This window comes from Mercenaria mercenaria, chromosome 11 (assembly GCF_021730395.1).
Source record: "Mercenaria mercenaria strain notata chromosome 11, MADL_Memer_1, whole genome shotgun sequence".
In the NCBI taxonomy this organism is placed as follows: Eukaryota; Metazoa; Mollusca; class Bivalvia; order Venerida; family Veneridae; genus Mercenaria; species Mercenaria mercenaria.
In genome coordinates, this window is record NC_069371.1 from 14,940,585 (window position 1) to 14,965,483 (window position 24,899).

The 24,899-nt window shown below is 33.3% G+C and overlaps 1 protein-coding gene across 3 annotated transcripts in view; it reads left to right on the top strand.

The window, feature by feature from the left end:
- Positions 1-24,899, top strand: part of LOC123531862 (CD109 antigen-like) — a 110,025-nt gene that overhangs the window by 68,263 nt on the left and 16,863 nt on the right. The window contains exons 20-21 of one of the 3 annotated variants that reach the window (XM_053518599.1): positions 22,327-22,362; positions 23,958-23,993. The exons of 1 other annotated variant lie outside the window; for it this stretch is intronic. In XM_053518599.1, the coding sequence (XP_053374574.1) occupies positions 22,327-22,362; positions 23,958-23,993 (72 nt within the window). The remainder of the gene's footprint in view (positions 1-22,326; positions 22,363-23,957; positions 23,994-24,899) is intronic. One more of the 3 variants, XM_053518600.1, reaches the window with a different exon arrangement.

A 24,899-nucleotide genomic window follows, 5' to 3' on the forward strand; every position in this document is an offset into this window, starting at 1 on the left:
TCGAAAATAGTCGTGTTTTAACTTTTTACAGTGTTTTTCGTAATTCTTTGATGTATGGGAATACGTGTAATTCATTTCTACACCATTTGCATGCGCAGGTATGTTCTTACAGTGTGTCTAGTCATCTGAATGGTGTTCGAATACTGACCGATATGAAAATATGCCACTGTCAGATTCAGGAGAAAAGTTCCTGGCACCACAATTTGCATAATATTTTAATGAAATAACAGCCAACCTGCAGTAAAAGTGTTGTTACACGGAACTACATTCTCCGATTTTCGAAAAAAGTTCTATCAATAAAAATATAAGATAAAATATAAGTTTTACTCACGTGTTTACAAATAGAAACGGGCGATAGCTGCACCACGGAAATGTCGATAGCTCATTTCCTTATCACCACAATTTGGTGGTGGCGCTAGCGTTTAGTAGCCGTGTGCATAGGCTGAGCTTGCATTTCGATGGTATTTGTGGGGTTTGGACTGAGGGGCGTGCCTCCGGATACATTCTGAATAGTACCAGTCAATGTGCATTTAAAGCCATTTAGATATAGAAGGTGGATTAGAAAAATTGTAAGAATTCCTCTTGATGAAAGTAAATGTTTTGTTTGCAATAAATTGGAAGATGAATATCATATGTTTTATTGAATGTAGTTTATATAGTGATATAAGAAAACAGTATTTATCACGAAAGTATTGGAATAGATCGAGTATGATGAAGTTTATTAATTAAACTTAACCAGTCAGATAATGAAAAAAAAACTTATAAGAAATTTAGGAATGTTTATTTAACATGTTTTTATCTTAAGAAATTCTACATTATATGGAAATAAATGTCCTTATTGCTCTTAATTTTTTTCAAAAAATGTGATTTCTGAAGTAAGAAATGTATATGTATGGTAATTACTTGACCTTCTCCGGTTCTGATACATTAACAGGAATACAGTACGGAGATTGAAACGTGTCTAGTTATTAGTATATGTAAACGTTATGTAGACGTTAAATATTACTGTGTACAAAAAAAATATATGTAGTTCAAATGCAAATGTTAATATTACAATCCGTTAAATGTCCTTTGAACACATAATACTGTACTTAACTGAATCGTACTCATTGAATACTTCCGAGCGATATATTTTCATCGTTATGCATTAAAAGATATTTATGGCACTTTATCAATTTAATTGTTACATGTTTTCACACTGTTTGGTCATCATGTATTATTGTATGTTATTATCCATATGTATTTAAAAATGCAAAAGATTTAAATAAAGTATCTAAACTAAGAGTCAATTATGATCAAAGGGGTTAAAGCAGTGCACCCATGTGTTTAGATTATACACAACACATATACAAATGTAGGAAGTTTAGTAAGTAGTCAGCAGATTCTTTTACACGTCAAAGAAAATGTTATGTGTGCCATCTAGAGATTGAATGGCGTCAAAATGTTTAATCTAAATCAATATATAAAGAATATTAGCTGCCATTCTTAAGGACTATTTTTGTTTTCAATGAACTTAAAGAAAGTCGTCTGCGATGTTTTGTCTTTGATTAGGTTCACTTGTATGACTTGTCCTTATAGTACCTGAATGCACCAGGATAGGAATCTAGGTGAACAAGTTTACTTGATAAGGTAGGTAGTGTTGTGACAAACCGTTCTAACTTATCTCAACATTAACTAGACATGGGTCGGTGTGCTGTTAGATATAAATTACGTCGAACGTGGAAGGTATTTAAGACAGGGACTTTTTTTCCAAACCATTGTAAGCTAAGGATTAGCATACAAGTTAGTAAAAACGTTTAGTTTTCTTGATAGTGTGTAGATGCTTGAGACTTTTTTACTTAAATATTAACATAGTATATTCTGTCATGAGTACTATATACTAATACGAGATTAGGTATAAAAGAATAATGGTTTATTGTAATGTCGAAAGTGTCAATATTTTGTAGAATGTGCCAACATAATGCTGAAGGCTTAAAGCAATGTATGTTCTTTATCGCCTTTACTTTTGTTGAATTACTTTATGTGTTACAGGTGTCCACCTGAATTGTAAATGGTGCACGGTAAAACATTTAATGTCCTTGACATCTACCGCAGCTAAAACTAAAGGCAGTAAGAAACAAACAGTCTACCTCTCTGCGCAGAAGTATTACATGCCTGCTTTACATATAACAAAAAGCATGCACAGAAATAAATTTGCTAATAATTTTTATATCAAATGCCAATTTGAGAAACAGTTGTACTTTAAATGAAAGAAAGCTAAGGAACAATGACAATAACGCGGAAAATCGTACTAACATAAAAATGGGTTAGCGACACCCACAATACGAAAGGAACAAAACTAGACATTGCCATCGTTTTTGTTTTGGTATGTTTGTTAAATCTACCGCATTGTAAGAAATATATGAAAAATCACTATTAACACAAATTATATCTAGTCCTTTGTGAAAAGGTTTGAAATATTCTTTACGTTATATCAAAAAATACTAGATGAAATATTTGGTGATACTTTAAATGTTCACATTTTTTCACATTTAAAAGCAGCTCTATATATGTTATATTTGCAGAAAGTGAATCTTAATCTGGTGGAACAGACAGAAAGATTAATGGTGATTTCAGCATTAGTGTTGCTCGCTGCGGCATTTGCCGTCGCGAAAGCAAGTACTGATGGGTAAATATTACTTACTTTTTACATGTAAAGACTTAACGGTCTCTAAGCTGAAAGGCTGAATCCGGTTTTTACAGTCAGCTTAAATGTTAGACGTACTAAGGTTCTTTACAATAAATAGGACAGTTTCTGTTATCTGTAGATATTTCATTTCGTAAACTTTCAGCGGCTATCACGTTTAAAAATGTTTTAAATGGAAAGTCTTGAAATAGTTAGATTGTATCATTCCACAGGTTCAAGTCTTAAGTTTTAAATACCAAACAATTTATTATATTCAAATGATAGTCTTTTAATTAGATTATAAATGTTTAATAAGATATTTTATAATGATATTCAACACAGCACACACTGGATTGTTATACCGGATAAATACACCCCTGGGGCGCCTCTTCCCCTGACGTTTAATTTCTACAACACTTCCGGTGAAGATGTCGAAGTGCAGGTTGACTTGATACGTGACGACCACCATACGGTGGCCACCCTTCAACATACATTCAAGGACGGTAATGGAACAGTTACTGCAATGTATATTATTTGAGTGGATTTTAAAGTATGCAGGTTAAAGCAGAATAAATTGTAAAATATATAAATATTATCCATAAAAATACATTTTTCTTTAAAAATAATTTATATTTATTCAAAAACAAATATATTGTCCATCCTCTAGGACATCGCCCTACTAAACCCTGTTCTTAGCAAACTGTAAAAAGAATTTTCGCTATCCATACTCTAGGACAACCTACTAAAGTCTGTTCTTTGCATTTTCGTTGAACAAATATATTAACTATACGCTAGACAACACCCTACTAAAGTTTGATATTGGCAAACCTTTCCCCTTCCTGTTGATATCTTAAATAAAGTTTATACAAAAAAATTTACTACTTTCTTACAGTTTAGTATTGTTGAAATGTCGCATACATCTTTCTGATCCAGATTTGTCTCAATGAAAGTTAAAATAAAACTAATATGTATAGTCTTTAATTGCGGTTTACATTCCATGTAAGGTAGTAAACCTGTAATAACAGTCGACTTTTCCGTGCGATTAAGCATTCTCTGTATCCAATTTAGGCTTTCTACGGCTGTTGAAAAAGCAATTTTGTGGTATGGCCGAAAGATGGCGAAATAACGTACATAATCGTAATTGTCTTTATTGGTTTCCTACTGTAATATTTGTTATATCATTTCAGCTAAATCGGAAATCTTGCAGTTACAGGTAAGAAAATCAAATAATTCTCTTTTACTACTTTCAAATTTTAATGATAAAAATGATAGAAATCACCTAATTACCGCAATGATGGCTTTGCAATAGCTAAATAAATCCTACGTATCCATTTCAGGAACAACATCGATATTTATTAGATATTTCATATTTAACGATTATGCTGCGTATTTCAAATATGCATCAATAACAAAATCAGTATTTCGTCGGTTGATTATTATATTAAAATGTTCTAATTGACGGATCCGATGGCCATATAGCAAGAAAACATAAAGTGCGACGTCATTGCTTAAAAGTTCACGTAATAATTTTCTCTATTTTCTCTGTTAGAATATATCGATAGAAATAAAGAAATGCTTAATCTGATGGACTTAATAATAAATATACACTGACCAATCATACACCTGGACTAGGATTTTCATGCTTTTGTAAAGAATTGCTCTGCACTATAGATTTATTCTCATCCATGATAGGTTCGTCAAATTCACTAGCTAAGGAACATTGGTAATTCGCTGGTATGCGAAAATGCCATAGATTAAACTGGGTATTGTTTAAACTCTCTTTAAAGCGATGCAAGTTTGGAAGCATATCCTCAGGAAGAACAGTACACCTTAAACATTATCTACAAATTTGCGCTATCTCTTACAAACATCGATCTCAGTCAGAATCTAAAAAAAATCACAGAAATAAAAAACATTTTTATCATTTTCGCTCCAAAAAACGAAGGTAAAAGCGCATATCTAAGTTTGTTATCGATATTGTCAAATCGTTTAAAATGTCGATAGAGCATCGATCAGTTCAAGTGAAGATTTATCAGATCATATTTCACCATAAATTTGAGCATATAGATTTGAATCGAGAATGTACAGATAATCTTTAAAAAAAATCTCCTGCTTTGAGATCTTCATAATGAAATCTGTAAGAAGAATATTTCGAAGCATAGCATGCAACTTAGCAAAATAATAACACTCGGCTTGGCTGAGTCTGTTCATGAGAAGTAATGAAACGTGCAACACCCTTCACGCTTACGGAACACCAACAGTCATTACAAATCGAGAACATTTGTTTTCAATGTACAACTGCGGCACGCGTCACAATAGGTATGGCAATTAAATAATGAAACGAGAAAACATGAATAGTTATCATCCCCTAGGTATCATGAATTAACCAATTTAGAAATAGTATTAAATTTATTGTACACAAGTTTAACTATACTCACAGGTCCCAAGAACAGGCGATGATCCGCAGACATATACTCTACTTATCAATGGTTTAGGGGGAGTATATTTCCAAGATCATGGTATCGTTCATTATGACTCGGGATCGATGCCAGAGAAGTTTGCAATTCACATACAGACAGACAAAGGCATCTATAAACCCGGACAAACAGGTACTTAATGTTTGGTTTTGTGATTCTCTTTATGATATAAAGATGCTAAATTTAATTGGCTTAATGTGAAGATATCAAACTTTACAGAAGCGTTTCTTAATAGTAGGACTGGAATTATCAAGCACTTAACAATTTTATGTTTAACGAACGTTACGGTATGTAAGAATACAATTTATTGCATCACAGTTTACGGACATATATTTAAACACAAACAAATATTCCAGGATAAGTGAGTATAAGCTATGATCCCTTAATTATGTAGATACACAGTTTCACATACGTGCGATTCCACTTAATCCCTACTATTTCGGCATTCCAGTCACATCAGTTGTGTTTACATATACTAACCAAAATCATGTAATGACATAATTTGAGCACGTTTATGGTTCTTATCTCTTGCTCTTAGAGCATGTTTGTATATAAATATACCCAAACTTGTTACCATTGTGTGGATTCTCCTGATGGGAGTTATATTTACTTACACTTTGAAACTTAGGTTCGGAGTGGGTGCCGCGGGTGGATGTTAAGTGTGTACTATAAACCGTTCCATGGCATGTTAACATTTCCTTCTATCTCTTCAATATTTATTCTTTCTTTACCTAAACAGACAATGTGAGTTCTAGCAACGATTTCTATACATAAAATGACGTTACCATTAGCATGGTATTTAAGAAATAATATATCTCATCCAGTGATTTGTCGTTGAATAAATCATTGTTTGGAGTTCAGATGCGAAGGAAGTATATCACGAGGGCGCAGCCCGAGTGATATAATAATACGCATCTGAACGACAAACAATGATTTATTCAAGAGCAAATCACTAAATGAGATATATTATTTCGATTCTAACACGTTACCAACAATTTTTGAGTACATCCTTGACGACATTCATTAAATATTTGCCCGTTTTCAATCGGTTTCTTTTCCAGTGCGCCGCTATGCCGTTTGACGCCATGACGTAATAATTGTGACGTCAGAACAGTGATTTTGTTGTATAATAATTCACTGTTTTCTGCCTTCTTTGTTTAATAGGAAAATGAATCGGTTCGTGTTAGAATGTGTTATATAATACTAAAAATATGAGATGGCGTCATTCCGCTCCCATAATGTCAAACATTGGATTAATATTGTTATTGTGATGTCATATTTTTAGTTCGTTTCCGAACATTTGGAATTTCGTCAGACATGATGGTCTATAATGGTGAATTCAACATCTCGATCTACGTACGTATTCAAGTTAGAATTATATTTGCCAATTTTATGTTCTAGTATACAAACGTAACGTAGTAAGTTCCTTTATTACCATGGATAAAATAGGAACATGTACCCATTATGAAAATTGTTTGCCGCTGGAGCATTGCTCTTGCATCCCAGTTCATTATTACATAACTTCATTATGTTCATATTATTTAACTGCAATTATTGGTAACATCTATATTAAAATATATGACTATGCATGAGATTAAGTGAAATACATATTGCAGGACATGTAATAATTAGGTTTATACGGGAAATTGTGTGAAACTGTTGATACCAAAGTTCTTTTCGGACGGGTTATGCACTGTAATGTACATTTATGTGAGGAAAGTGTATTCATATTTCAGGATCCAAAGGGTAACCAAATGAAGAAAGTAACGAACGTTTCAGAAACAATGTACGGTGTTGTTGAAGATTTTCTCATAATGGACACAGAACCGGTTCTCGGAAAGTGGAAAATTACTGTTAGAACAGACAGACAAGAGGTAATTCTAATTTTTACAACATATTGTATTGTTCTATATCAAAAGAAGCCTCTACCTTTGTAGAGCTGATGTAACTTGTCATATTATAACAATTTGTTTCTCTGAAACGAATGGATATCATTGAAAATTAGAAACATATCAGACACTGGTGCGAAAACTAAGATTATACATATTGTAAAAGGCGCATCTCGTTCTGCAGAAACAACATGTTTCATGCTTCAATAAATCAGATTGCACTCTGCATGAACAAATCAACGAGGCTTTGCATATCAGACAATTGTATGAAAATCTGGTACATGTATTTCAAATTGCACTTTTGGCTTCTTAGAGTCCTCCTTCAGTGCCAAATGAAACATATACAAACGTTTGCAGCGGACATATTGCGCTCATTTGATAAGCTAGTAACCTTCAACTTTACTATCAAGGTTTAAAATAAATGTGTTATTATGATTGTAATATACTGAACAGCAAAAGAAACTATCCAGTTTTATAACTGGGGTATTTTTTATCAAAAAACTTTAATTTATAATTAATTAGTATTTTTCATATCATATTACATCTGAAGATATCCACGTGTAAAATTTTAAAGAAATCAATCAACCGTGAAGTCAGTAGTCCCACAATAGCTGTTTTGCACGAAACTCACGTGCGCCTATAATTAACAATATTCTTTGTGAAATTTTATTGTCATTGGAAGTATTGATAATTGACTAACACGAAAAACAACATAAAGTTAAAAAAATGTTGTTGGTTGCACCGCATGACCGAATCAAATTTAGCGCGAGCGCCAAATTATGATGTTACGATGCAACTGAAGCGCAGAAGATATAGCCTTTCAAACGGCTATTGTTGGACTACTGAATTCACGGTTGATTGATTTTTGAAAATTTATCACGTGAAGATCTTCAAATGTAATTTTGGTATGAAGAAACAATTCAAATTTGAAAAACTGATTTTTTTATTTCAAAATATACCAGTTATACATCAGGATAGTTTCTTTTGCTGCTCAGTATAGTATTACACAGTCGTAAATGCCTGATGATAAGGGCTTTCAAATTAGACCACAATACAAATGACTATGTTAATACATATATAATATGAGTCATGCCATGAGAAAACCAACATAGTGGGCTTGCGACCAGCATGGATCCAGACCAGCCTACGCATCCGCGCAGTCTGGTCAGGATCTATGCTGTTCGCTAACGGTTTCTCTAATTACAATAGGCTTTGAAAGCGAACAGCATGGATCCTGACCAGACTGCGCGGATGCGCAGGCTGGTCTGGATCAATGCTGGTCGCAAACCCACTATGTTGGTTTTCTCATGGCACGGCTCAGTTATGATATATATTGATTTCATGAACTTCACCCTTTATACATATGGTTTTAGGTAAAAGCATATTAAGAACACCTTTAGTGATGTCAGATTTATGGGTTGGTTATGAACTTACATTGTTTTACATATGAGCACAAGATGTTTAGTAAATAGAAAAAGCAAAGAGGCATTGAAAAATGTAATATTTGCTTGATGTTTTGCTCATTTTTTTCAGTCTGGTTATGAGGAGAAATATTTTACAGTGGATAAATACGGTAAAAGAAATATTACTACTGCATTAGCTTTTTAGAATATATCCATCGCGTGTCGTTACTTTTTTGTAAAGTTAGTGTGATAATTGGGAGAGATATTTTATGTACATGTAATAAAACTGACATATTTTTATTGATATTTATTTTTTATGCAAATTGAACAGTTGAGTATTTGTTAAAATCAAATACGACTAGGTTAGAAAACTTAAACAATAGTTTGTACATCATGTGATTCAATATAAAATGTACTTTAAGAAAAAAAAATAAGATCAAATTAAGTGACTTTCGTTTTCTTCTTTTTCGCAGTACTGCCGAAGTTTCAAGTAAACGTCGAGCTACCACCCTTTGTTGTTACTACGGACAAAGAAATGCACGGCACCGTCAAAGCAAAGTAAGAATGTTGTGTTAATGTCTTGTCTTCCTAACTGGACACGCTATTAAAATCTATTGTATTGAAAGATTATGCTCTAGTTATTACCGTAACTAGATCCCGGATGTTTATATAGTGGAATGTTTTCTTAGTTTGTCATCAATAGTATGTATATCTGTAAGCAATTTCTGATTTCGGCGTTTCAAAGTTACAATATGCATATCAAGTTATGTGCAATCAGCATGATGAAAGTTAAAACCAGCGCAGATACATGTCTAAGCCTTTTGCAACACCAGGAGAAACGAGCAATGAGAACAAATGTCTGTGAAAGCGGTTTAATTAAGTGTGGCCCATTCTACTTTGATATGCACCGAGAACTTATTCGACTGTAAAGACCGATTGATTTATACGGTTTAATTTAAGCAGTTATGAGAGCAAGTCCGGTGTGGCTCATATCAACATTTTATAGGTAAATTTTGAAATGCAAGTGTGTTTTACAGGTACACATACGGCAAGCCTGTAATAGGAACTGTGAAGCTGTATGCTGATATTGACTACAGTGATACTCCTTGGAAATACCATGGTGATGAAGTAATGGTAGAAGCAGCATTTGATGTACGTACATCTGCCTTTAAGTATAAAATGTCCCGTATAACGGAAAATAGCATTAATCTAAGGAAAGAACCGCCACTTTTCTAATATATACTGTAATACTCGTAATTGAGAATCAATGTTGTCTGATGAAACTTACTTAATTGCATTTTATCGAATGTTATTTTCTTCGGTCTATTTATTCAATGATTTGCAATTATCCCTCTTTGTCATCTCCAGATAAACGGAGAGGCCAAATTCACTGTTCCATTCAGCCGAATTACTAATGAAGTTGACCCGAACTCATTCCAACCACTTGTTGAAAAATTAGCAGGCTACCATCTACAAATTAAAGCCTCTGTCACAGAAAGTATAAACAACATAACAAGAAACGCATCAGCTCAGGTTTGTATGTGTTTTCAAAATCACCATACAAAGGTAATGTTACTATGATAACTATAACCTCCTCAAGAAAATAAATACTTAAGGAAATCGTTCTAAACCACCTTCAACATAGGCATTAAAGACACTAGTTTCATTTGCTTTGGCTAAATAACTCATGCAAATAATAACCTATGGTTTCTTCTATACCCGATCGTTGATTGTATACATGTACATTCACGTGATATTGTCACCTTTAATGTTACATACTATTCCCCTTGTTTGACCTTGATTGAGTGTTCCGATTTCACACATATAGTCTGTAGATAAAACATTGTGATAGTTCGAATAGCTCGATTGTCAGTGGTCTGAATTCTACTTATCTGTCTGCTGGTTTTCACATCAACAGAATGTGTTTAAAACTCCTGTTTTGGTATCATATTTTAAGCAAATGAAGAATAACATAGAAATCAACTTTGTGTTAGGTAGAAATAAATCCTCACATTTTATATACAAGGTAAAAAAATGTAATAGCGTTTCTTAGCTATTGTTATCTCGATATGTCCATTGCGTAGACTCGTACAAAATAGCTAAGTCACCAATCGTTATTTTGCTTTTATATTAAAAGTAACTAAAATCCATGTTTTAAAGGTATAAATACACTCAATTATGTAAAATTTTCAAACCAGCGAAAAACGTGTTTACGGAAGAAAATGACATAAAATATGTTGTCCTGATCAAGTTAATAAATATGTGTGTGATCATTTTTCACCATTTTCCAGCATAAATTCTAAATCTATTCTGTATTCTTAAAAATGGTAAACACTCGTTTTCTAAAACACATATTTCTATGTATGTTAATGATATTTTAACAATGGGATGTTGTAGTAAAATGACTAAGATTATATATTTGCTTATTTTGACATTTTTGCGTTTCGATATGTCACCAAAAACAAGTCTCCTATATTTCAATAAAGTGCCTTCAAAAAATTCAAAACATTTACAAAATATTAAATGGTTAGCTGTTTTGTTCAGTTCATTTATCAGTGCTGTGCTGTCTTTCAGGTTTTGTTCTACAAGGAACCATACAAAATGCGTTTCGATCATTCTTCCAGTATGTCGTTTTTTAAACCAGGTCTGCCCTATGTTGGACAAGTAAGTATTTTTAACACGGGGACTCTATTTTGTCCCATAGTATATGGTCTACCATATAATGACTCAGTATATTTTATAATTGTATACACTCTCGTATAATAATGGTTATATAATAGGTGAAATGATTACTGCCTTGCATTTACTAATGCACCGGTATTACACCAGTGCGATGTCATTCAATATGCAGGGATAAATGGCACTAGAATCTTCCTTCCCAAGTTTACTCCCGGCATTAAGATGTTAGTCCTAGATCTAATCAACCCGGTGTCAGTTTAATGTGTCTGTGTGGGATATCATGTGCAATGTCTACATTAGGCAACACTTTATAGTTAGGCAATTATTTCACTGCTTCAAGTAGACATCGTCGTTAACCTAATTGAAATTGTTGAAAAAGACGCTAAACCCGAACAAATACACACACATGCACACACACACACACACACACACACACACGCACGCACGCAAACTCACAGGGTACCATATGCAAAATATTTGGCAATAAATTCAAAGTGAGACATGTTCTTTCCACTCGGGTTAAGTTATATTTGGGATTACATAAATTTCACAGGCCAAAAAGGCAGGACTATTTTTCAGAAGTCTGTAAAATTGTCAAATTAAGACGACATAACAGACACGCTAAGTTTTACTATGATTAATTTTAGACTTCGAACATGTCTGTACTAGATTTATGTAGTATGTAATAGGGTCTCTTAACGTCAGTAGAATTTTATGACTTAAACTTGGTTTATTCTCGTTTGTAGATAACACTTACACAGGCAAACGGGAACCCAGTAATTTCGAGCAAAGAAGACGTCCGGCTCGTGAGTTATGTGAAATTTTATGATAAATATTCTCACAGGTATCGTGCTCAGTACCTCACAGAACAAACATTTGCTCCTCCACCCACTGGTATCTTGGAAGTTTCGGTAGATCCGCCTGTGAATGCATCTTCTCTACATTTAGAGGTGTGTATAGACTACGCGTTCATTCCAAATTTTAATGAAATATTACTGAGAAATGTTTTCCTAAAATACTTGTTTGTGCTTGAAGTATATATTCCAAACATTTAAACATTATCTGTTTTATTTTACATTTTAGGTATTTTATCAAGGCCTTACCGATACTCTGAATGTAAACAAACCGTACTGGTTGATGGACAGTGGAAATATACAGCTCTCCCAGAATTCGTCGTCTGTCGTGGTGATTATATTTATGCTTAAATCATTAGTATGAAAACATTGATATTTCGATCATCTTTCACTGACGCTAGTAAAACTCTAAATGCCGCCTATAGAACTGAAATGTTCCGTACAGAAAATATATTGTTCTTTACATAATGTTACATGTTCTCTTGTAACACTTACATTTAGTATGTCGTGCTAGGTAAATAAGGCCTTATACAAAATTGGTCTAATTTTCATCTGAAGTAATGTAACGGCGGATAATATAAACATTTTCTTATAACATCGATATAGTATACAGTAACTTACTTTGTTACAATATTTTCCATTTAACTGCCGTTAATTGTATATAAATGTTTATAAAGTGACACAAAACTTCACACTGCAACAAGCATACAACGTTATACAACATTACGATCGAACCACAAGCTTAAACCACACTAGGGTTGGTCCTTCTTGAAAAAAGTTTTATCTGGAAACACTTAATGTTTGCAATCATGTTTTAATAGAGACATCCCGTGTTTAAAGGACAGTCTGACCGAACATTTTATCTTGTGTTAGTATCTAGATTCAGATTAATTGGATATGTATTGCACCCTTGTATTGACATAGTTCATTCCACAGACAAATAAATAGAATAACAAAGTAAGACTTTGTTTTCGACATTGTAATTATTATGGTATTGAAATGTTATTTTCAGACATTTTATGTTTACTACAGGTTGGACAAAAGGCCGTTTTTGATGTGCGAAGAGCTGATGGTATCGGTCATATCCCCTTCTTTTATGCTGTAAGAAATAAAACATAACATTATGTATGCTTTGGAAGATAATTCTGTAGTTAACGTTACAAAATTCACTATCAGTTCTAATCCTTCTGACATTTAGGACATAATGTTACAATAGTATTTCTGAGACAGCCAGTACATTAATTGCCTTTGGCAGGTTACATGTATATCTTACAAAAATGTGACTTATTTCCCTTATATCTATAAAATGTCGAATTGAAAATGTATGTTCGATAAAAGAAGTATTCTACAGGTCCTGCCTTAATAAGTGTATGAAGTCTGAAAGTTTACTTAGACTATAAGAATCACAAATATACAAGTTGTATAACTCGGTTTTAAATATATTCATACCTCTTTTCACTGAGCTGGCTGTCGCTGTTGCAAAGTTTACTACGATATTATGACATTACAGCCTTTTATACTAAAAAATCAAAATTTAGACCTTTAACTTTGATGAATACTGACCTTGCATCAAAATTGTACCATCATTCAGGTAATTGCAAACGATCGTATGGTCCATTCCGGCTATCTATACGACAATGTGTCCAGTACGATGCAGTTGTCGTTTTCCGTCACCGACAAGATGAAACCCTATGGAAAGATCGTTGTTTATTATTTCCACACTGACGTATGGAACGCTGATGCACTTTATTTTGATGTTAGAGAGGATGCCAATAAGTTCAAGAACAAGGTAATATCATTTTGATATCAAAATACAATTTATTTGTTGGCAGCGAGGCAAACATATTTGAACGTATGAGAGAATTTACAGATGCTGTTAGGTCTATTGATAATACATTTAGAAGATAATATGTTTTGCTTTTGGTCTAGGCATACGGACCTCCTTGACCTGATTTATCATGTTGGATTCATTTAATTGTATTCCAATCAAAGTTTCCGTTCATAGCTTCATTTAGGTTGAAGTGCATCGTGATCTGAAGCCATAGTTATTTTTCGTGGAAGTTTTATTGTTCTACCATATAAGTTCAGTTTCCATCTCTCTCTCTCTCTCTCTCTCTCTCTCTCTCTCTCTCTCTCTCTCTCTCTGTGTGTGTGTGTGTGTGTGTGTGTGTGTGTGTGTGTGTGTGTTTCGTTGTAAATTATTGTTTGCCTTTTAATATATATACAACAACATTACACATTTATTAACTAAATCATCACAAAAGTATAATCTCTATGTATGCAAGAAGTTAAAGAATATTGGTAAGTAAATAAGTGGCACCGATTGTGGTTTTCAAACAGTAGTAAACTGTAAAGACATATGGAATCAACAAAATTAATAATGACATTAATAAACAATGTTGACATGAGATATGGAGATTAAAGACTTGGTACTCGTCCTCCAGTTTCTCACAACAATGACATTTTCTTTTATTATACGGGGGTATTGCTGATAATTGGTGCGACAGTAATATAAATTGAGACAAAGTTAGTCTCTATTTCGTTTCATTAATACTTGGATATGACTGCTATTTAAAAGACAATGTACTCTGAGAAACCTATTTCACCACTTCAAGCTGGCGTTCCACTTTAAATAATATACATCTCGTACTCGTTGTTTAGATAAACACATAGTTGGGGTTTCAACACCGTGATGTTGCCATACTTTATAAAAATCATATATGAAACACTGTAATTATTTGTAACTGTAATTCTTATGTTATATTTTGCAGGTTGCCTTGTCATTTGATAAAGGTAAAGCCGAACCAGGGGACAATGTAAGTTTATCTATAACTAGCGACCCGCAATCACTAGTTAATCTTCTAGCTGTCGACCAGAGTGTGTTGCTTCTAGCGTCAGGAAACGATGTCTCACAAGCTGATGTAAGTATACATTTAACGAAGGTAAAGTACTTCTTTTCTTTGATTTTGTTTAGTTTAAATTTAAGAACACAAAACAAAACTTGATACACACCTGATACACTGAGCAAAACACCTTATAGGCCAGTGGAATTTCTTTTATGATACACTAAGTAAACAATAGAAATTAAACTGTGATAGTATAACGCAAATCGCTTTGTGAGTATATTTTTAAGTCGTAAGTAATCATACTCGTGTCAGAGATTAGGCAAAATCACAAATGAAGGTGTTTTGATAAATCGTACGACATAACCACTACAATAATTATTCGACACTTTGTCGTATAGCATGACACAGTAAAAATGATTGGCGACCAATTAAAGAACATTTAGGGTGTTGAGTGCATTTCATACCAGTACATTGACGTTCTGTAGTCGTAGTCTTATTAACTACAGTACAGTAAGTTCTTTTATTGTTTGCAGGTAATTGCGTCACTAAAACTGGGATCGCACTCGTCTTCAGATTCTAGTACATTGCACGATCCAAAAAGAGTGTTAAGGGTAAAAACTGTTTATCATAAAGCTATGAAAATGTTTCCGAGTCATTCTATTATGTAGTTTAAAAAAAGCCTCCTTCTAATTGCATGCATTTTTACAGGTTATTTGTTTCTTTTCGGGTTGAACATACAGCAGTTTAGAAAGCCTAGGTAACCAGACTCTCTTTAGAAGGAAAATTATTATCTGAGCAAAAGTGTATATAATGTTTTGAAAATGATCTGCAGTGATTTACGGCTCTGACACTCGTCAAATGCATTTTAAAATGTTCAGTTTTGTTGAAATGTGTTGTTCCATACGGAGCTATCGTTCTTCGGCTTTCGCTTCAGAAGGAAACAATTTTGGGTAGAAATTATGTTACCTATGGATACATTTGTTTACTTTATATGCAATGTCAAAGCTTTTATACAGTATAATTTTCAAATTGTAGACGTCAGGAATGCAACTGTTAACTGATGTAGATGGTTTCAGTTGGGCTCATCCTTACTACAAGCGCCAAATCGACTGTGAGCCGTATCCAGGTAACGATAATATCCATTCAGTTCAACCTAGTTTCAATATTATATGTATACTTTTATTTTTTGTTTTTGGTCGAAATCTTTTACTGTCATGAGCGCCAAATGTAATTGTGAGCAATCGTTATTAAAAATAAATGGTAGAAGGCAACTGTATCTGTTACAGAAATAAAAATCTCTTTGCTTTTGAATATAAAACTTACTGGTTACAAACAGGTATGATGCCGACTTCCTTCTAAACTTCTAATGTATCTACGACGATTGTAAGTAGTAGATCTAAATAATAAGGGTAGTAGTCATATGTCTGTGCAATGTATCAAACTTATGCACAACTTATACACAGTTTGTTATATAATGTGACATTAACTTTATTCAGTTAACAATATTTCATTGTAATTTTTAGTTTTAAGTTGAGCTGTTCAACTCGCATAGGCACCAGTTGATAAAGTATGATAAAGAATAAACATAGATATATCTTTTCGTTTAAGTGTGATCTGTTTGTTTGAAAGCAGTATGAATTTTGTTCTAGCTAATAAAATAATATATTTTGTTCACGAACAGGTATGATGACCACAACCTATCCAGGTAAGCATTATTTTTTACAAACTTACAAGGGTTTCACGACCATATATGTCAGTACATTTTGCGCAGAACAACTATAATGATTATATGTTGCCATGCCACGTATATCTGTTTTCTGTTGATGAATCAGTAGCGAAATAACAAACTTTGTGACACACAGTTTGTTATATCATTGTAACCTCAATTTACAATGATTTCAATACACGAACTGATATAATGGAAATATGTATGTAGGGACATGGCATGTCTGAACCCAGAAAGGATTCTGCTGATGATATAACAGCCACGACGTTTCTTTTGAACATGTGGGGTTGAATAATGTAAAACTCGTATCATAATGACAGATACCAAGTACAAGAATGGTATCTAAACTATTAATTCCCTGTTTCTATGGCTTCGCAACGCAAAGCCTTAGTACAAAGCTAATAAGCCTGAGTGATTCATAGCGTACATTCCAAGTGTCCTTCCCTCATATATTAAGTATAACTGCAAGAAAACTATAACCTTTCTTCAATTGTTAGAAGGAAATGAGATTGACAGGACTGACACAAACACATGTAATTTGCACACATCTATGGGATCGACAAATTTGAATTTTCAGAAGTTGAAAAATCTGTCTACTAAATATGTAGCTTCTGATACACTTGACTGAGCTTGCAAAATGTTTGCAAAAGTAAAGAGTTCAGCATTCAAGAATAATGTCATTGTGGTGAAGTTTTCTCTTCCTTGATTGTCGGTTTTGTTAATCAAATGTCTCCCTTACATTAGCCAAGCCGAAGAGAATTCTTACCTGTAAACTATGGTCAACAATTCATATTTCAACCCTGATTGTAGTATCAGTCGTGATTTGCTGTGAGAAAAAAGCTCGCAAATTATCACGTAGAAAATTATTCATATTAGCAAACACTCCGGCCTGTGCGCCTATGAATTGGTTATACATACGCTAGTACATTTTCATGGTATGTCGTGTTGCTTAAGACATTATTACAAAAACACAGTCAACTGCGGGCTCGTTTTCTTTACCCATTGGCTCCACAATTTTACATTGACCAACAGAAAGATAGCATTATTAGTGATATTTGCCTAACTTAGTAAATTGCTGTGGATTGTTTATGGTCAATATTTGACACACTTACCAGTCCGAAATTTATATAATCAACTTTGATGAAGGAAAAACCTACTATTTCTAGCCCTTAATACTTTACCTCGTTACCAATATTTGGAACGGAGTGAGTGAAACATTACAGAGTAAAAATGGGCTGTCTAAATTTTCTGTCTTTTCGGAAATACCAGTCATCACTAAAGTTAGGAAGTTCAGATTAGTATTTTAGCAAACGTAGAGATACGCCATTGTTCTCATTTCTTAAACTGCATTTTCGTCTTAAGTCAAATTTCGTAATAGTCTTACTCCATATGCACGTACTTAATAAATTCTATTTCGGTTTATCTCTTGCATGTAATTTACTTTGACATGTTCATTTCAATGTTTAGAGTCAACTTAGATATTACCGTGTTTTCTCATAACCATAGCTCTTTAGTTATATTTTTTGTAAATTAAGTGATACTATACTACAAAAATCCATACTTAAAAAAGCATAACTACTAATCATGAGGGTCGGAGGGCACGTGATACCCATGCTTGTTCATTAATTATGTTTCACGTGTTTGAAGTTGATACAAGCATATAGATATTTAGTTATTGTTTAAATGTAAAATGTTAGAAATTCATAACATATATATTCATATTCAATAGCAAGCCGTGTCCTTCGTGCAGGACATAAAAGGAGTATATTCGTCGTTTGTATATTTACGCTACAGTTGTAGCAGTTGTTCTAGAAAAAAATCTTTGACATCCTTTATAAAAATTGTCACATTACAACTGACAGTATGATATTCGTCAAGCACACAATTAATCTGAATGTTTTTTTCTCTATTTCTTGTTATATTTTCACATGCATGTTATTGTGTCAATAGTTGAGTATTAGAAAAGAAAACTAATAAACAAACGTTTGAAAAAAATCTTGATCTTTCAGATAGACTTTTGCAAATTTCAAAGTGGAAAACGCGGAAATCTGTTTGCATGCCGTGGTTTTAAATAAAATTGATCAACAAGATCGAGCAGTGCTAGATTACTAGATAAAGATACTTCATATTTTACTGTAAGGAAAATGAGATAAAAACGTTTTTGTTTTTATTAAGGAAAGAAGATAGAGATTTCCTTAAAATTTCGGTAAATGTGTGAATAGCGTTAAATTTTGAATGACGTAGTTTTAAAAGATATTACGCTGACATTTACACTGATATGACTTGTATGATTAAATATGTTTGTTGAACATGCATCAATTAATAATAATCAGCCTATGGTACTAATTGCTTGTACGAGATATGTTTATTCATTTTCCTCGAGTGTACTGTACAAATACTTTTTAGTGTAATTGATGCTTTGTAAATAAATCAACTATATAGCTGATCTGTCAAGTCTATGAATTAAGCTACCTGCTATATCTCAGTTATAACAAGAAAGTAACGACGTCGTCAGCAATATGTACCTACTTGTGAGCACTTTCAACAGCTCAGTCACTTGAATTATGGTTTCAAAAAGTTGATATATTTATATTTACAAGTACATTTTGAACGTGCACTGCAAAATGTTTTTAAAAATTATGAAGTCTCATTCTCCCATTTACATTAATTTTGTCTTCAAGTTGTCAAATATTTATAGGAAATTAGCTTTGTATCGGGAAATATGCACGAGTTCTTCAGCGAAAATATTGCGCGACTTTAGGAGCGCAATATTCTTCCGCTGAAGAACGAGTGCATATTTTCCCAATGCAAAGATAATAACCTTTTTATTACATACAAATCTACACATATAAATATTATGTAAATATCATGAGTATGTTCAATAGCCTGAATAATATTGACAATACAGAACTAAATAGAAAAAAAATAGTGCAGCATCACACACTGAATTACGTCACGCACCCGATATGAAATTCCGGCGTCAGTGTATGGAAAAATATTGACGTTTCCGGTACCAGTGTAACTTAACGGGGAATAGAAACGAGTATGTAATAAGTTATATTGCAGACCGTCGAATGACTGAAAACTCAGTACCATTATTCAGCTTATTTAACAACTTATTTATGCTTGCAGGCATCTACCCTACGGCTATGCCAGGTAAATACTCACTAAAATAACATTCATTCGTAAATTTAATTCACGAGCCAGAATTCACTGAATTTACTTAAATTACCTATTTACTCAACGTGTCAAATCCCTTTATTATATAATAAAATGCGTCTTGAAACAACTCTCCAATAACACAGTTTCATGTTTAAATGTATTTCATTCAACTGAAACCATAATCATATCTCGTCAATTAAGTGATAAAATGATTGTCTAAGACGCCGTAGTTATATATATTTATTTATTTTGAGGGTCGGATTGCCAAGAATTCCAATCCTTAATACCCCAGTCACACATACGGCGCGGATAGCTACGTCTAGCCACGGATAGTAACGTAGTAATCCATATCGGTCCGTACCTGAGCCGTACCTCAAAGTAGTAATCCTTATCAATCCGTACCAACACTTGGTCAAAACGTATTCAAGACTTAGCCCAAACTTGCAAGTTTCTTCAACATTTGAACATGCACAAAAGTTTGAGCGATCCGTAGCTATTTGAGCATGACTTTAGTCCAACATGGTTGAAACTTATTCATCCGTAGTTAAAGGTACTAAAACGTAGTTATCCGTACTGAAACGTACCTTGCCGTATTGATCCGTAGCTGAACGTATTTATCCGAGGCTGTCCGTACTAAAGCGTAGTTCAACGTAGTTCACCGCAGACGCGTCACGCGCTGGGGAAGTTGCTAGGCGCAGTAAAACGAAGTTCAACGTAGTACTTATTCGCGTCCTGTATTTTTTATTCCCCTTTTTTCATTATTTTTCCCTACTAAGACATATTGCTCCGTACTTATCCGTGTCCACCCCCACCACAGACCAATCCCATCCGCACCGTACCTCAACGCACGGACATATCAGTATGTGCAACTGTAGCTTAAGCTGTATTTGTTTCGCTTGCACTCGTGTTGCGTTTAAACATGCTCGCTACGTTTTACGCATGCGTATTTGTGTCGCACTTACTGGTTTAAACTAACACTTAGAACAAGGTTCATACTTTCTGCAATATACTCATTTTTTTCACATGTATATTGGATAAATTGTAAGTCTTTTGGTACGTTTAATTAAGTTTTGGATGATAAATCAAACTAAAAATGACAACCTTTTTATTTGGCCATCGATTCAATCAGGTAAGTGGACTTTGTAAATTACTATTTTAAATAGAGTTGGTCGTGGGGATTTAGTTTAAGGCCAAGGCGTTTTTTCTGATTTATTCTACATATTCATTTTCATTGTTTAATTATGTAAATGAGAGATCAATGAATATTAAGTAGGACTGTTAGTTGTTCCATCATGATGTGACTTCATGTTTTTGTTCACACCCCAAAAAATGGAGAGTAAAGATTTCGGCCCAACTTTGCTACACACATGTTCTGTTCTCGGTATTATTTTCGCTAACTTGACGCAATTCCACTCTAGTGGGCTCTTAGATTTACGTTATGTTTGAAGTGTAAACAAGTAAGTAAAAAATACTAACCATTGTTTTAATGTAAAAGATTAAAATTGTACTGTTGCTAATGCAGTACAAGTTTAGAAAATAAGAAAGTGTAAAAAAAAATAATAAACAAGCGTTTGAAAATGTCTCGATCTTTCATCAATGGTTTGCCAGTAGGTTTTTACAAATATGATTGGAAATCGCGGAATTCATTTTACATGCTGTGTTTTCCGTGTACATTTGTACCTTTAACAAGATCGGTAAGTACTATATTTTTACATAAGGATACTTTTATTTCACATGTTTTATAATGAGGAAATACGTGACAAAAACTCCGTTAATTGTTTGATGAAGTAAAGAAGGTGGATAAACCTTTTTAACAAAATCGATGAAGAGGTTTTATTAGAAATATTCAGCTCATTTTCATACCGATATGTCCTGTATTATTACATATGTTTGTTGTACACGTATCAATATGATCCACCTATGGTACCAACTACTTGTCCCAGATATGTTCATTAATGATCCTCCAGTTCACTACAAAATACTTTTTTTATGTTTGGAATTAACCTAAATAGCTAATCTATTTACCTTTTTTATTAGATTTTAGTTTTAACATGAATGTAACGAATCCCTCAACAAGTGTAAATAGCTCATGGACATCTTCAAACAGTTCAGCAAGATTAAACTTTGTTTCGAAAGTTGATTAGTTTTTACAAGTACATATTGAAGTAAGGCTAAATTTTACGAATATTGCATTACATTCATCCGTATACGTAGAAACTTTTTCTTAAGTCAATTACGCCAAAAGTATATATTGTCGACAGATAAATTACTGAAAATTTAGTAATTATTATTCAGCTTATATTATACTTGTATTTATTTGCAGCCCTAATGCCTGGACAAACACCTACAGCTCAGCCAGGTAAATAAAAACTATAATAACATTTTTTCGAAAAATTAAATCACGGGTTAAAATACAATGCATTTACCCTAATTGCCACAGCATAATTGTATGTTGAATAAGTTCGCAAACGTGTAGCAAGTACCTTAAATAATATTCAGCTTACAACTATCAAATGATTGAAATTGCGTCAATTTGATTCTACCAAAGGTATTATATTGTAGACCAATAAATTAAAATTCAGTACTTAATTATTCTACTTATATTATACTTGTATTTATTTGCAGGCCTATTGCCTGGACAAACACCTACAGCTCAGCCAGGTAAATAATAACTATAATAACATTTTTTCGAAACGTTAAATCACGAGTTAAGATTCAATGCATTTACTCTAATTACCGCAGCATAATTGTATGTTGAATAAGTTCGCAAACGTGTAGCAAGTACCTTAAATAACATTCAGCTTACAACTATCAAATGATTGAAATTGCGTCAATTTGATTCTACCAAAGGTATTATATTGTCGACCGAAAATTAAAATTCAGTACTTAAAGGAGTTAATCACAATATTTTGTGCGCAGCTCAATCGCGCAGCAAGCGATATCCACTGTAAAGTTCAGAATTCGCCGCCGAAAGTGCATAATTGTCAGATATGAGGGCACTCGCGCAAAATATATCGTATGTACTGACAATATAGGTCGTGCATCCATATTTTACCTTTAAAAGTGATGGTGTTTTATTGGAGGAGTAGTTGTAGGAAGTGCTCGAATCGAATACATTGTGGACAGACAATTTGAAAGTAAAACTATTTCGTCCAGTAATGATGCAGCCGACTCCAAGTCAAATAAAATTCCAGACAATCTTAACGTAGATATATCTCCTTCAAGTTCAAATGTGACTTCCTAAAAATGTTGTTATACTTTTTGTGCCCCATCCCGAATTTCACGTAGTAAGACCAGAGTTATGGCCCCTGATAGTCAAATTGTACATAAAGGGTCTAAACATTTGTGTCGCATGTACCTCAAAATTATATGCGCCAAGAGTCACGAAACCACACAAGAATTAAATTCAGAATGCGAAGTTGTGCACCAGTGCTTTTATTTGAGGTTTCACTCAATAAAAACAGATTTATGTCCCTTGACGGGGTCAAATATATACGTAAATTGGATGTGAAAGCTTGTGTAGCACGTATCTCAAAAAGTATTTGATCTAGAGGCTTGCAACCTTAAAGGAGCAATATTCCGCATGTGAGTAAGAATATTGGTTAAGGAACTGATAATAACATTGTGTAATTTGTTTTGTAAGAAAAAAAAACGTTCATAATTTTTAGGTGGGTGGGGTAATGAAAAAATACTTTTGTGGGTGGAGTGAATATTTTTTAATTTTTCTTGAAAACATGCACGGGTTGATATTATTTTTTTGGTTTAGATTTTTTTGTCTTAGTTCTAGCTTACATAATATAAAATTTGGAAAAAATCTGTCCGCTAGATTTTTCATATCATTAAGAAATACTTCGTGTTTTTCTCAGTTTCAGATACTTTCGACATCTGTCAAGAGTAATTTTTCTGAGTTAATATATCTATATGTCGACATTTTATGCATAGTTATAGTGGAGTTATTAATTCGGATGCATAAAAAGTAACATCAGAGTGAAACTTCGAATAAATAATTGTTTGCAGTAGTTTTATTATAACATGTATGTACTGTTTCTTCAGACAAAAATACCGATTTGGTGTTCTTAATAAACTTTGAATATTGAAAAAAGAAGCACGGGTACCTATTAGTTTTATTTTTTATTTTAACTTGTCATACATCAATCTATAAATATGCAAAGTTACAAAAAATTCTGTCCGCTAGAAATAATTGTGAAAAACATCTTTAATTATTCTACTTATATTATACTTGTATTTATTTGCAGTCCTATTGCCTGGACAAACACCTACAGCTCAGCCAGGTAAATGAAACTATAATAACATTTTTCGAAAACGTAAATCACGAGTTAAAATTCAATGTATTTACTCTAATTGCCGCAGCATAATTGTATGTTGAATAAGTCCAGAAGCGTGTAGCCTGGGAAGCCGTTTATATTATTCGTGCTTTGTCAGAAATCATACCTATTATCCATGCAATAAAGATCCCACTTTATTTGCGCTAATAAGTGTTAATTGGCATTCATCGAGTTTTTGATATTATCAACGCCCGGGGAAATCTGAAGGAGTTTCCATGTCACTACTGATTATCGATTTTCTATAAATAGCCTAATTAACATGTAATCATAGTTGCGCTTGTTCGAAACGAAAACGAGGCAATGCTGCCGAAAATTCGTCAATTTTCGTAGATCAATTAGGTCTGCATTAATATAACATCTTACAATTTGATAGCTATGGCGCACATTTAAGTTTATTCTGACACTATTTAAAAGTTGTTACAACTTGCTGGAAAAACTATGGGGGTACAAACTGGTATTTGTCTATGGCCCGGAAATGTTCGGAAACCTTCGTAAGTACACGATTCCGACCTGTCTTTTCCGTGAGAATTCCGTTTCTATTTTTAGCCATGGATAATTGCTTTCAGAAGTTATCGTTCTTTATCATACACCCGCATATTTTGGGTGTAATAAAGGTGGCGCTGCGGTCGGAAAACAGGTTTCCCCCGGCTGTCAATTTGCAGGTAGAAAGTTAGAAATTGTCAGACTGGATTCCCAGGCTAAGAAACGTGTAGCAAGTACGTTAAATAACATTCAGCTTATAACTTTCAAATGAATGAAATTAAGTCAATTTTATTTTACCAAAGGTATTATATTGTCGACCAATGAACTGTTTAAAAACATAACGTAAATCTACTGTATTTAATCAACAAT